The 14746-nt window shown below is 38.2% G+C and overlaps 1 protein-coding gene across 1 annotated transcript; it reads right to left on the bottom strand.

Annotated features, from left to right (window-relative positions):
• Nucleotides 1-8540: 8540 nt before the first annotated feature.
• On the bottom strand, nt 8541-11978 carry LOC135225533 (uncharacterized). The gene is made up of 2 exons (XM_064264807.1): nt 11506-11978; nt 8541-10529 (listed from the first exon to the last, which is right to left on the bottom strand). The coding sequence occupies exons 1-2, from the start codon at nt 11656-11658 to the stop codon at nt 8541-8543; spliced, it is 2142 nt and encodes a 713-aa protein (XP_064120877.1). The 5' UTR covers nt 11659-11978.
• Nucleotides 11979-14746: the final 2768 nt, after the last annotated feature.

Below are 14746 nucleotides of genomic sequence, written 5' to 3'. Positions count from 1 at the left end.
CCAGACTTAATCACAAATTCACGAAAAGATGTACCTAAATCCATGAACAGATTTAGCAAGCAGCTCAAATTTCCTATCCATCTTATTTTCTAATTGGGCAATGGTGTCGGAATCAGAAGCATGGGGAACCTGAGCCGGAGTAAGGTGTACTGAAGTAGGAGGACTATAATAGGAGAGACGTTTGACAAAAAGGAGAAGACAAAGCGGGCTTCTTTGCCTCTGACGGCAAAGGAGTTGACTCTAATCTAGCCCTACTATCAGCCCTAATGGCTGCCTTCTTTTCCTATCTTTTTCCATCTTATCAAGATGAGACAAAAAACTCTTCCATCCTTGATCATCTAGATCTTCACATTCCTTACATGTACGCTCTTTAGTACACTCTTGCCCCCTACATTTCACGCACTTCGAGTGTGGGTCATAACATAACTTGGCTAATCTAGTTTTGCAGCCTTCGCTGCAAAACCTAACCAGATGAACCTGAATCTGACATAACCTCACACTAAACAGATTGAATAAAGAAAGCAGCTAAGCCGTCAAACACAAAAAAAAACAACCAAGAAAAAAAAAAAAAAATTGTACTTCACCAAATCGGGTGTCAAACAAAAATGGCGAACAGTTGACTGCAGCGAAATACACAGGTTGCGTTTCAACCGTGGGCGGCAGAAAATGAATTGTCAAGCAAAGCTCAGTAGTACCGGGGATCCCCGAAAGTGGGCGGGTGTATCACCTACACGTCAGCAGCGTCAATTAGCGCCGAGAAATTTGGAATTTCGACTGCCGTAAGGTAAGAAGCGTATAGCTATGTAATTGTTCGGTAAGTTTCATGTGTGAAACCTTGATATTCTAATATCTTGTTTCTTGTTCGTAATTTTTTTAGGGTGGGGTTTTTACTTTGGTCATAGCACCTAACTCATTCATTCTCCTCATGATTAGAAAGCAGCAGTACTTAGGTCTAACAGAATTTAGTGTTGCCCTTGATGTGGTAGCCAAAAGGTTTTCTACAAATGATTAACTTATTACATTTTCTGATAAATTTGATTTGACTGCATTTCACCAAGCTTAATTTTCCTTTTCGAGCAATGAAATCCATTACAAACTATTATAAGTTTATAAGGGATGTAGATGACTACTTAATGGAGGCAGCATTGAAGTCTCCTGTGACCTGGAGACTTCAATGACTGCCTCACTAAGTAGTTATCTCTGTTATGAGACTCCAATGCATGCCTCCACTAAGTAGTTATCTCTGTCCTAGGAACTCAATGCTGCCTCCTGGTATGTAAGTATCTGTGACTGAGACTCATGATGCTCACGTAAGTTAGTATAATGCTGACATGGAGACTTCAATGCTGCCTCTGTAAGTAAGTATTCTGATGGACCTTGAGACATCATGCTTGCCCTGTAAGTAGTTATCTGCCTGGAGACATTCAATGCTGCCTCCACTGAGTAGTTATCTGACCTGGAGACTTCAATGCTGCCTCTTGTAAGTAGTTATCTGTGACCTGGAGACTTCAATGCTGCCTCCACTAAGTAGTTATCTGTGACCTGGAGACTTCAATGCTGCCTCCACTAAGTAGTTATCTGTGACCTGGAGACTTCAATGCTGCCTCCTTGAGATTATCTGTGACCTGGAGACTTCAATGCTGCCTCAGTAAGTAGTTATCTGTGACCTGGAGACTTCAATGCCTGCCTCTTGTAAGTAAAGTATTCTGACCTGGAGACTTCAATGCTGCCTCCATAAAGTAGTTATCTGTGACCTGGAGACTTCAATGCTGCCTCTTAAGTAGTATCTGTGACCTGGAGACATCAATGCTGCCTCCACTGAGTAGTTATCGACCTGGAGACTTCAATGCTGCTCTTGTAAGTTAGTATCTGTGACATGAGACTTCAATGCTGCCTCACTAAGTAGTTATCTGTGACCTGGAGTTCATCTGCTCCACAAGTAGTTATCGTGACCTGGAGACATCAATGCCTGCCTCCAGAGTTAGTATCTCTGTTCCTAGAGACTTCAATGCTGCCTCCACTAAGTAGTTATCTGTGACCTGGAGACTTCAATGCTGCCTCCACTAAGTAGTTATCTCTGTTCCTGGAGACTTCAATGCTGCCTCCACTAAGTAGTTATCTGTGACCTGGAGACTTCAATGCTGCCTCCACTGAGTAGTTATCTCTGTTCCTAGACTTCTGCAGACCTCAAGCTGCCTCCACTGAGTTACTCTGTTCCTGGAGACTTCAATGCTGCCTTCCACTAGTAGTTGTGACCTGGAGACTTCAATGCTGCCTCCACTAAGTAGTTTATCTCTGTTCCTGGAGACTTCAATGCTGCTCCACTAAGTAGTTATCTGTGACCTGGAGACTTCAATGCTGCTCACGAGTAAGTTACTGTTGACCTGCAGACTCAATGCGCCTTCCACTGGAGTATTTATCTCTGTTCCGGAAGACTCAATCTTCCTCCACGAATAGTTTTTATCTGTGACCTGAGACTCCATGCTGCCTCCACTAAGTATTTCTCCTGTTAGACTCAATGCGCCCTCCACTGAATAGTTTATCTGTACCAGAGACTTCAAGCTATCTCCACTAAGTAGTTATCTCTGTTCCTGGAGACTTCAATGCTGCCTCCACTAATAGTTATCTGTGACCTGGAGACTCAATGCTGCCTCCACTGAGTAGTTATCTGTGACCTGCAGACTTCAATGCTGCCCTCCTGAGTAGTTATCTCTGTTCCTGGAGACTTCAATGCTGCCTCCACTAAGTAGTTATCTCTGTTCCTGGAGACTTCAATGCTGCCTCCACTGAGTAGTTATCTGTGACCTGGAGACTTCAATGCTGCCTCCACTAAGTAGTTGTCTGTGACCTTGAGACTTCAATGCTGCCTCTTGTAAGTAGTTATCTGTGACCTAGAGACTTCATGCTGCCTCCACTAAGTAGTTATCTCGTTCCTGGAGACTTCAATGCTGCCTCCACTAAGTCAGTTATTCTCTGTTCCTGGAGACTTCAATGCTTCCTCACTAAGTAGTTATCTGTGACCTGGAGACTTCAATGCTGCCTCACTAAGTAGTGTCTGTGACCTGGAGACTTCAATGCTGCCTCCACTAAGTAGTTATCTGTGACCTGGAGACTGGCAATGCTGCCTCTAGTAAGTAGTTATCTCTGTTCTGAGACTCAATGCTGCCTCCACTAAGTAGTTATCTGTGACCTGGAGACTTCAATGCTGCCTCCACTAAGTAGTTATCTCTGTTCCTGGAGACTTCAATGTTGCCTCCACTAAGTAGTTATCTGTGACCTGGAGACTTCAATGCTGCCTCCACTAAGTAGTTATCTCTGTTCCTGGAGACTTCAATGCTGCCTCCACTAAGTAGTTATCTCTGTTCCTGGAGACTTCAATGCTGCCTCCACTAAGTAGTTATCTGTGACCTGGAGACTTCAATGCTGCCTCCACTAAGTAGTTATCTGTGACCTGGAGACTTCAATGCTGCCTCTAGTAAGTAGTTATCAGTGTTCCTGGAAACTTCAATGCTGCCTCCACTAGGTAGTTATCTGTGACCTGGAGACTCCAATGCTGCCTCCACTAAGTAGTTATGTGTGTTCCTGGAGACTCCAATGCAGCCTCCACTAAGTAGTTATGTGTTCCTGGAGACTCCAATGCTGCCTCCAGTAAGTAGTTATCTGTGACCTGGAGACTTCAATGCTGCCTCCAGTAAGTAGTTATCTGTGACCTGGAGACTTCAATGCTGCCTCCACTAAGTAGTTATCTCTGTTCCTGGAGACTCCAATGCTGCCTCCAGTAAGTAGTTATCTGTGACCTGGAGACTTCAATGCTGCCTCCAGGAAGTAGTTATCTGTGACCAGGAGACTTCAATGCTGCCTCTAGTAAGTAATTATCTCTGTTCCCGGAGACTCCAATGCTGCCTCCAATAAGTAGTTATCGGTGACCTGGAGTCTTCAATGCTGCCTCTAGTAAGTAGTTATCAGTGTTCCTGGAAACTCCAATGCTGCCTCCACTGAGTAGTTATCTGTGACCTGGAGACTTCAATGCTGCCCCTAGTAAGTAGTTATCTGTGTTCCTGGAGATTTCAATGCTGTCTCCACTAAGTAGTTATCTGTGACCTGGAGACTTCAATGCTGACTCCAGTAAGAAGTTATCTGTGACCTGGAGACTCCAATGCTGCCTCTAGTAAGTAGTTATCTGTGACCTGGAGACTTCAATGCTGCCTCCACTAAGTAGTTATCTCTGTTCCTGGAGACTCCAATGCTGCCTCCAGTAAGTAGTTATCTGTGATCTGGAGACTCCAACGTTGCAACCAGTAAGTAGTTATCTATATCCCTGGAGACTCCAATGCTGCCTCTACTAAGTAGTTATCTGTGTCCTGGAAACTCCAATGCTGCATCCAGTAAGCATTTATCTATATCCATGGAGACTCCAATGCTGCCTCCAGTAAGTAGTTATATATATCCCTGGAGACTCCAATGCTGCATCCAGTAAGTAGTTATCTATATCCCTGGAGACTACAATGCTTCCTCTAGTAAGTAGTTATCTATATCCCTGGAGACTTCAATGCTGCCTCCACTAAGTAGTTATCTGTGACCTGGAGACTCCAATGCTGCCTCCTTTAAGTAGTTATCCATATTCCTCGAGACTCCAATTCTGCCTCCAGTAAGAAGTTGTCTATATACCTGGAAACTTCAATGCTGCATCCAGTAAGTAGTTATCTACATCCCTAGAGTCTCCAATGCTGCCTCCACTAAGTAGTTATCTCTGGAGACTTTTCCTAATCTGGCCTCCTAAGTATTATCTTGTTTTCCTGGAGACTTCAATGCTGCCTCTAGTAAGTAGTTATCTGTGTTCCTGGAGACATCAATGCTGCCTCTTGTAAGTAGTTATCTGTGTTCCTGGAGACTTCAATGCTGCCTCTAGTAAGTAGTTATCTGTGTTCCTGGAGACTTCAATGCTGCCTCTTGTAAGTAGTTATCTGTGTTCCTGGAGCCTTCAATGCTGCCTCCACTAAGTAGTTATCTGTGTTCCTGGAGATTTTAATGCTGTCTCCACTAAGTAGTTATCTGTGACATGGAGACTTCAATGCTGCCTCCACTAAGTAGTTATCTCTGTTCCTGGAGACTCCAATGCTGCCTCCAGTAAGTAGTTATCTGTGACCTGGAGACTTCAATGCTGCCTCCAGGAAGTAGTTATCTGTGACCTGGAGACTTCAATGCTGCCTCTAGTAAGTAGTTATCTGTGTTCCTGGAGACTTCAATGCTGCATCCACTAAGTAGTTATATGTGACCTGGAGACTTCAATGCTGCCTCCAGTAAGTAGTTATCTCTTTTCCTGGAGACTCCAATGCTGCCTCCACTAAGTAGTTATCTGTGACCTGGAGACTTCAATGCTGCCTCTAGTAAGTAGTTATCTGTGTTCCTGGAGACTTCAATGCTGCATCCACTAAGTAGTTATCTGTGACCTGGAGATTTCAATGCTGCCTCCACTAAGTAGTTATCTCTGTTCCTGGAGACTTCAATGCTGCCTCTAGTAAGTAGTTATCTTTGTTACTGGATACTTCAATGCTGCCTCCAGTAAGTAGCGATCTATATTGCTGGAGACTTCAATGCTGCCTCCAGTAAGTAGTTATCTGTGTTCCTGGAGACTTCAATGCTGCCTCTTAGTAAGTAGTTATCTCTGTTCCTTGAGACTTCAATGCTGCCTCCAGTAAGTAGTGATCTATATTCCTGGAGACCTCAATGCTGCCTCTAGTAAGTAGTGATCTACATTGATGGAGGCTTCAATGCTGCCTCCAGTAAGTAGCTATCCGTATTTCTGTAGACTTCAATGGTGCCTCCAGTAAGTAGTTATCTACATTCGTGTAGACTTTAATTTTGCTCTCTAGTAAGGTGTTCTCCATATTCTTTGAGAATGGGCCACAATTAAAGCCTGAAAGTACTTAAGTTTCAGTAAAATACTATTATTTACTACACAAGTAAACAATTTATACTCTGTAATCTTGTGGGTTTCTTTTTTCAATGTAAGGAATTTTACATGAAAAAAAAAAAAAAAAAAGATAAATAGCTTCAATCAGCTTGGTGTTTTACTTTTTTTGCAATGATTATGGACCAAGGACCAGCTCAAATGAGGGGAGAAATTTAGCCATTCAAGTTAAATGTAAAGAAATAAAATCAAAACCTGACGAATACTGAAAGCAAAAGCAATTCAATCCAGCTCTTATTTCTATGTATCTACCCATTTAAGGTGCATCTGGTTGCAAGGTCAAATTGCTAACTTATATTCAGTATTAAAAGTGAAATACCTTACAAAGCACTTAATTACATTACACAGGATAATTCCATTGTAATTCCATTGTCAAGTGGGTCTTTAACAACCGATGAATTCTCGAACTACCACCGTAGTTATCATGAACTCATATGAACCTCACTATTCTGCGAATGATCATCGTGGAGTTTACTTTCATAAAAATGAAAATACAACTGATGATTTCTTCTTGATGTTTTGTTAGGTCACATGTGGAGGGAAATTTTGAATATTGAACGAGATATTTGTAACAGTTAGTTTGACTTCAATAACTTGTTTCACACCCTCACTAATATCGCTGTGTCGCCGTCCGCAAAGAAACAGTAATATTGTGAGGGTATGAAATTGACACTAAATAATGGTCTCCCAGGAACAAAAGTATGATCCCGGCAAACGCCTGCAGCAGCCACACCTGAATGGAACAAAGGTTGACGATTATGGTTAGTAAGCACTGAATATGATTTTCACCATTGCTATTTTTATTATTTTGTTATTATACGATTTTTCTATATATTTAACAACTTAATTCACTAGTAATGTAAACTGTTATTCTTATATCATTAATATCATTAACACATTGTCTACTGTAGTGATTAGAAAATATGAGCCTTGGCATCCAATAGCTCGACCATTCACATCCATCGTTAAAAGACAAACAGGCTTCATTGCTGTGTTACCAGACCATTTTCATGAAACATAAGGGGATGGGGTAAGGCAACTGTATGTAGTATATACACTCATAATGGTCCAGTTAGAGAGTTAATAAAGAGGAATGAAGTGATCTTTGGACAGCTTATATAAACTTTCTGAAAAACATATCAATGTTATTATAGATATGCAACGAATGAAAGTTAAACTTGCCGCGCAACTGCTGTCCAAAAGTAGCTACTTATAAATCTTTTGATCACTTCGATAACCAAGGATATTTGAAGAGAAGGGCTGGAAAATTACAAGCCATTTCATTCGGCTTGTTGATAGATAGTTTGATTTGTTTTATTCTCGACTGCCAACAGATAGAAAATCATAAAGAAATGCTTGCGTGACTAAACCTGTAAATGCAAGACAAAATCTTTCAAGACATGAATAGAACCGCTAGTGAAATGAAAGTGAAGAAAAGTACAATACTCTATCCTTTGTCTAACTTGCTGAAAATGGCAAAATAAAAACTTGGCATGACGTATACTCTAAATTACAGACTAAATCAGGTTGGGTTGGGGCACTTTTTTGGTTGCAAAAGTCAAATGGGAGCGTACGATCAGCACCCATCTCCAGTTGCATTTAAACATCGTCTCAGAGCCCACCTTTTAGGAAAAGACAGCTCACTTGTAAGCTCAAAGAGCAGCGTTTAAAGCTGCAACAGTGAACATGTAACATCCGCCTCATTTTCCCACGTCTCTGACAAGCAAGACGCATCATTCGAAGACGAAGGAAATTCCCTTCAGGAAGAATCCAGTATATCAGCAATTTCATTTTGCTTACCAGTATTTAATAGGGATGATCAAAGTGATGACTTCAAAGACCAGGAAGTTGAAGAACAAACATAGGAAGGTGCCATATGTTGGCGGGTTCATTGCTCGCAAGTTTCCACAACTGGAACATTTAGGAGCAAAAATAACAAAGGAAGATGACACAAAGATTGGTGCCATAAGCTTTAGTGAAGGGAAACTAATGAAACCTGGTGTTTCTTGATCATTTGAAATGTATGGATAGGATGTTTGATTCTCACCATGGGAGGAAAAATGTTTTAACAGCCTTAAAGGAGCGATAATTAAATTTAGCGATATAATTACAGTTACATCCAAATAACTTCAGAAGTCGAAATATTTTCTTCCATGCCATACAGTTTTTAGAATTCGAAATTTGAAGACACACATTAGTAGTTCCAGAAAAGCGGTGCATATATTGAAAAAGTTAGCGACATAGCTATATTTGTGCGAAATGTGTTTTTATGGAGGTCTGTTAAATGTGTAATTTAGACATTTATATTATTGTTTAGAATGTTCTTTAGAACTCGCTCATGATTATTTAAAATATTAAGATATAGTTTTCATTCTGACTATTACTTTCCTCCAAATAAAGGATAAAAAGAAGAAAGCAAAGGTAGGTTTTCTATAATTTCAATGTTATTTGGCGAAAATGTTCTAATGATCTCTTATGATTATTCTTAACATAGTAGTATTTAGAAAAATAAAAAAAGAAAGTAAAGGCAGGATTGCTATATGTTGTAATTGCAGCCAGCAAGTCGACGTTATTTACCAAATCTATTTTCAAGTTGATCGGTTTGAAATTTTCCTGGTAAGACATATTTCATTTTTAATTTTTCTACACAGTATTTTGTTATTTCTATCATTGCATTAGTTGTGTGTTTTAAGGCAGTGAATGTTTCCCTACTCAACTTTCCACCAGTTTTAGTCATATTATTCCAGAGATCTAACCAGGAATGGAATTTCTGTAGGAAAATGTACTTCTCGTCATTTACATTATATGTTAGTGGAGTTGCATATTTATTGTGAAGCCGAGTACCTTTATGTGGATGTTTTACATTCATTATGGTCCACCAGAGATAAATGACTTTAATATAATTAGCTGCATCAACAGAATTTGGCAAACAGTGTTCTTTTCCCGTTGTCAAAAGTGCTTCTATGACATATTCATTGAAAATTTGTAGGGCAAGGCTGACGTTTTGCCTTTCTAGACTCGATGGATTTAATGCCTTTGATGTAAGTTTGTATGCATATCTGAGGAGAGAATCGGCTTCTAAATTGTGTAATTTATGCAAAGTGGCAAATGGAGCATTACATATTTTGGGTGCAGTGTGGAATGTACTGTCAAAGGGAAACTCAGGAAAAATCATGTTTTTATCAGCATCTCTTTGATTGATCCAGTTATTTCTGATGCACTTCAGCAAATGCACAGAGTCAAACATGAAAAAAAGAGGGCGGGAGTTATCTGCAGGGTGTTCATACATAACTGAAGGTTTCGGTGGTAAAGAGAAGTGTGACATAGCTTTCTGATTTATGGCATTATTGTCTGTTAATACACAAATTACTCTGAAGCCAATATTTTCCAAACCAATGATTATCTGCTTTATGAAAGTAAACAAATTTCCTGCTGTCATAGATTTTGCTGGCAAAATGTGAACGACATCTTTAAATCCAGAAAACAAACTATTTATCATGAACACAAATGCGCTAGTAGCTGCCTCAGTTCTGTCGTAAGCTGATCCAACGATACTACCACCTTTGTAGTCATAATAAGGCTTAATATGAATTTCATCGATCATCAAGGTCACTGTTATGTCACTTTTTGAGAGATATTTGAATTTATTCTTGACATACAAAAGAAAAGTTCTAGCATTTTGTTCAACTGCAGGACTTAAATTTTGTGATATAGTCAGTCTCCTTACAGTAGAATAACAAGGTAACATCATATAATTAGTACTCCTCAAAAAGTTATATCCTTTGGGGGAACAGTTATATAGGAGGGACGAAAATATCAGAAAGTCTGGTGAATACTCAGGTCTTTTCAGAGTCATCAAGTGAAGTTGTTCACATATCATTGTTACTGTACTGAAAAACTTGTATGACTCATTCTTCAAAAGTGACAACACAGTAATAGCAAACTGTAGCAAAAAAATGACTCTAGATGGATCAGTTGCTTGCTCCTGTAAATCAGTGTTTTTAAGGTGGCGTAAAAGTTCTTCGAGAGATTTTATATCATTGATAACTGCAGGAATCTTGTACTCTACTAAGCTATGCACTTCAACACTATTTATAAATGCTTTAACTGCACATCCTGTGTCAATAATAAGGGAAGATTGTATTTTAGTATGTGGGTATTCTGAAATGCTGTATATTTGCAGGGACCCTTCTCTCCTTTTTACTGACCAAAAAGAGTCGAGAAAACCTAGCTTTGTCTCCAGTTCATCCAAATTTGTAAAGTTGTTTTGGAGCTGGTACTCCAACTTGTCTCCAATGTCTTTTGCAACTGCAGCCTGGATTGCTGCCTCTTCCTTTCTCTTCCTTCTAGCAATTGGGGACTCTCGAGATGTAACGTCAGTTGACAGATAAGCAGGAGCGTTTGGTATCTTCATTGGAATTGCCCCCTCACGAAGTCGTGGCCTTTTCAACTTGGCAGTTAATCTGGTCCCAGTTTCTTCATTAAACAACGAAGTCTCCCACTCGATGTCCTCCGGACGAAAGTGCAGTTCACATACCTTTTGGACAAATGGAAGTGCCTGTTGTAACGTATATTGTGGCTATCAACTATACCTAAATATCTAAACCAACATAAAAGTAATGAAAGTATTGATTTTGGCCACCTGAGAAAGTAAATATCATCACAACAACTGTCCTAATTTGTTTTAGAAAAAAAAAACTACGTTATAACTGACAGATAGGGATTATAAGGAGATTAGTACTTAGAATCCGGCACACCTGGAGAATGAGTACCTTTCCAAACAAGCATAAACATGGGTACAATTTAAAAAAACAAAAAGATTAAGTCATTCAGCTCAGACCCAAGGACAAGACAATTAAAGGATTAACAGGGCGACAGCTATTCAAAACTTTGGTAAACAAAAACTTATTCACAATACATATTCAACGAAGATATCTCTAAGGCAACTAATTTGTATTTAAGTCTGTAATTATATCTTTTAGGTCATTCTTAAATATGTTAGAAATACAAGGGTCTAAATGAAACAGACCACGACTAATATTAAAAAGAAGCGTCAAGAAGAGTCAGTAATGAAAAACTGAAAAATAAATGAATAAAGAGATTCTACATGTAATGCAGAACAGCAGAAATTTATAAATAACTTAGTAGTCCTATTTATTTTCTTTGCTTTACCTACATTTATTTGATAACTTACTTACTACTATATATTTATTTGATAACCTGCTTGCTTGCTTGCTTATTTACTTAATTATTCATTTATTCATTTTGTGATGGGGCAGTCACATGTCACTAACCCATGCTACTCATGCACAGCATTTAAGACCAAGACCAGGAGAAATTTTGTTTAGTGTAATCACCAGTTTCACTCCCAGTAGAAACATTGCCACTGCCACTTTTCATTAAAATAGTGAGGATGCATTTCTGAATTTCCTATCCACTGCACGTAACTGTATGAAATACATAAACTTGCAGTTAATCTACCTTCAAAATGTAAACCTTAATATTAGTCAGCAGCAACCACAAATATTGCTTACCTTTGAGTGAGAAGTTGGTGTGAAGCTATCCCTTTTTATGGCTCTCAACCAGATGCTGCAGAGATTCTCTTCTTTGGGAAAGCTGAAAACATGAACCTTGGGCCCATTATTGTAATTCCCTTTACAAAGGGGAACAGAACATCTGTGTGGCATTTTGTCTGGAGTTACACGTGTGTCTGGAAACCTTCTTCGCCCGATTTAAGTATAACACTAGAAAGGTCATTGGAGATCGGAGGTTGCCAACTAGTAATGTCTCATTAGATGGCCTCAGAAAAAGTACCCACAGCAATGCAAATTAAAAATAAATGGTTGAACAGTTTACAAAATCTGAAAGTTGCAAGTACTGAGTTTTCATTTAAAGTCATCAGCAATGACTGATAATGTATTTTATAATCATTTGTGTTAATAAACTGTTGTTTCTCATCATAACTTCTGCGCTGATTTTCCACCATTATGCAGCATATTTAATCATATTAACCATGTTTAGAGGATTATGATGATGTTAAAGACTGTGAAATATAGTTATCTAACATAGCAATTAGATACTCTAGATAAAAAGTAATAAATAACACCAAAAATACAGAACTGGGAATGGTAACTTATGGCCAGGATAGGTCGACTAGTGATGATTCATCGCTCTATTTTGACTGATCGCACAGGCCTTGTCAGTTCAAGAAGGCATTGGCCTGACTGCGGTTATTGTGACGTCACGCACCTAGCCGTTTAATCCTGTACCCAAGTTGAAGCTGCGCAAGACAAGACCTTATATTCTCTAGACCTTTGCATCAAACTAGACCCACTCGGCACACCGAGCACTGGCTCAATCAAGACTTTTTTTTTTTTTTTTTCTGTATTGCATTTGATTGTTTTCATATTTTATCATTACTTTCAATTTATTGTGAAATAAAGTTTTATTTTTTATGTGAATTGGTACCGCTTTTACGTACATATTTTAGTAAAGATTTTACTGCCTCTTCTTCTCTCCTCAACAATACCACGATGCACGATAACTTAAAATCATTCATTCATTATTCCTAAAAAATATAAACGCTACCTCCCTCTACCTCAAGTTAGCTGTTTATCACCGCAATGACGAATGATTTTGTTAATCATTTGTGCTAAATTTTACTGTGAAAAGCTTTGTTCTTTCTTTTACTATTTTGTTAATATTGTTCAACTAGACCGTCTCACTCGGCGTTAAATTTATTGAGAAATTTCCTTTTTATTTGAATTATTATTGCTTTTAATACATACAGTAATATTTTAACTCTCTTCTCCTCTCCTCAACATACCAACGCTCCCTCGTTCAGTCTCAAGTCAGCTGGGCGTGACGTCACCGCGGTTACGTACGATTTTATACATCCTTTATGCTAAAGTTATATTGAAAGCTAAATTTTATATTAAATGCTTTATACTTAAATGTATTTTGTCGAATATTATCATTAAACTATATATTGTAAATGAGAAAATAAATTAATACAGTTTAACTTGTAAGACCCAGTAGGCCGTCGAATACAAGTATAAACTAGATAATCAATCTGTTCGAAGTACGAGCATTTGTTCGGCAAACGATACCAAATTTTCTCGAAAATTTTGTTCGAAAAACGGAAAGTTTGACATATGAAACGTTCGACAAACGAGGTATATACCACTGTATTTCAAACCCCAAACTAGTAGCAAATGAATTGGGTAAATGTTTCGCCAAAACTTCGAGTATCTCGAATTATACAAAGAAATTCCAATTAAAAATCAAAAATTATGTCCCATTACCAATAAAATCTAATAATCAGGAAATCTATAATCTTCCTTTCACCATGGAAGAACTGGAAAATGTCCTGAAACTTGCAAGTCCAACAGCTCCAGGGGAAGACAATATTAGATATGAAATTATAAAAAATCTACCAGATGAAAGCAAAACCTTTTTATTAGAAATTTTAAATGAATTATGGCATTCTCACAGCATACCTAAAACCTGGAAAGAATCTTTAATCATACCAGGTTTAAAACCAGGAAAAGACCCAGAGTCACCAAGCAGCTATAGGCCAATAGCCCTTACAAGTTGTCTAGAAGATATTTGAAAAAATGGTGAATAACAGATTAATATGGGCATTAGAAAACAAAACAGCTATTGTCAAACAGACAGTTTGGATTCAGGAAAAATAAAATTACCATAGATCCCCTCTTAACGATTACAAGAGAGATACATAATGCCAAGGTTGGTAAAAAACTAACAATAGGTGTATTTTTTTTATTTAGAGAAAGCATATGATACCACCTGGAGGGAAGGGATTTAAAAAAAATTTATAGAATGGGGAATAGGAGGGAATTTAATGAATATATCAGGGAATTCCACTCGGAAAGATCTATAAAAGTCAAAGTGGGAGCAGAAATCTCTGAATCATTTATCCAGGAGGAAGGAATCCCCCAAGGTAGTGTACTAAGCGTGACATTGTTTGCTATAGCAATAAATGAGATAATTGAAATGATCCCACCAGGAGTCCAAGGATCCCTCTTTGTAGATGGCTTGGTCATATATAGTAGTGGTGAAAAAGCGCTGGACATAACCAATGGGCGGATAACGAGGGTTTTAAATTTTCACCGCAAAAAACAAAAGCAGTCAGATTTACAAGATCAAGAAAACAGGAATTAATTCCTACTTTATCCATAAATAAAGATATAATTGAATATGATGATCAGATACAATTCCTCGGGGTAATACTTGATAAAAAACTTACATTTAGAGAACATATAGAACAACTGGCGACAAAAGTGAGAAAATCCTTAAATATAATAAAAGTAACTGCTTATAATGACTGGGGTGCTGATAGAACCTCTGATAAAAGTATATAAGGCTATTTGTCTAAGTAAACTTGATTTTGCATGTCAAGTATATGGTAGTGCTTCTAAAACACTATTAACAAAACTTAGATGTCATATTTAACATGGGTACTAGACTACGCACTGGAGCCTACAGAACTTCCCCAGTGGAAAGTCTGTATGTAGAAGCCGGAATAGATCCCCTGAAAGTACTTAGAAAAGAAATAGGATTAAAATATATAGCTAAAATAAATAACCTTAATGATAATCCGAACACTAAATATATGAAAAACATAAATAATTATGACAATAAACCAAGAGCCTCTAAACCATTGGAGAATAGACTAGAACTTGATATAGAACATCTAAAGTTAGGAACAAGTAGCATATCAAAAATAACCACTCCTAAAATACCTCCGTGGAA

This window comes from Macrobrachium nipponense, chromosome 13 (genome assembly GCF_015104395.2).
Source record: "Macrobrachium nipponense isolate FS-2020 chromosome 13, ASM1510439v2, whole genome shotgun sequence".
Taxonomy (NCBI): domain Eukaryota; kingdom Metazoa; phylum Arthropoda; class Malacostraca; order Decapoda; family Palaemonidae; genus Macrobrachium; species Macrobrachium nipponense.
The sequence above is the reverse complement of the archived record's forward strand: the minus strand, read 5'-3'. Positions and strand labels throughout refer to the sequence as shown.

Bases quoted from the DNA above. Each gene is read 5' to 3' on its own strand.
- LOC135225533 (XM_064264807.1), bottom strand. From the start codon at position 11,658: ATGCCACACAGATGTTCTGTTCCCCTTTGTAAAGGGAATTACAATAAT. The intron at 10,530-11,505 runs GTAAGCAATATT...ACGTTACAACAG, and splicing joins CACCAACTTCTCACTCAAAG to GCACTTCCATTTGTCCAAAA.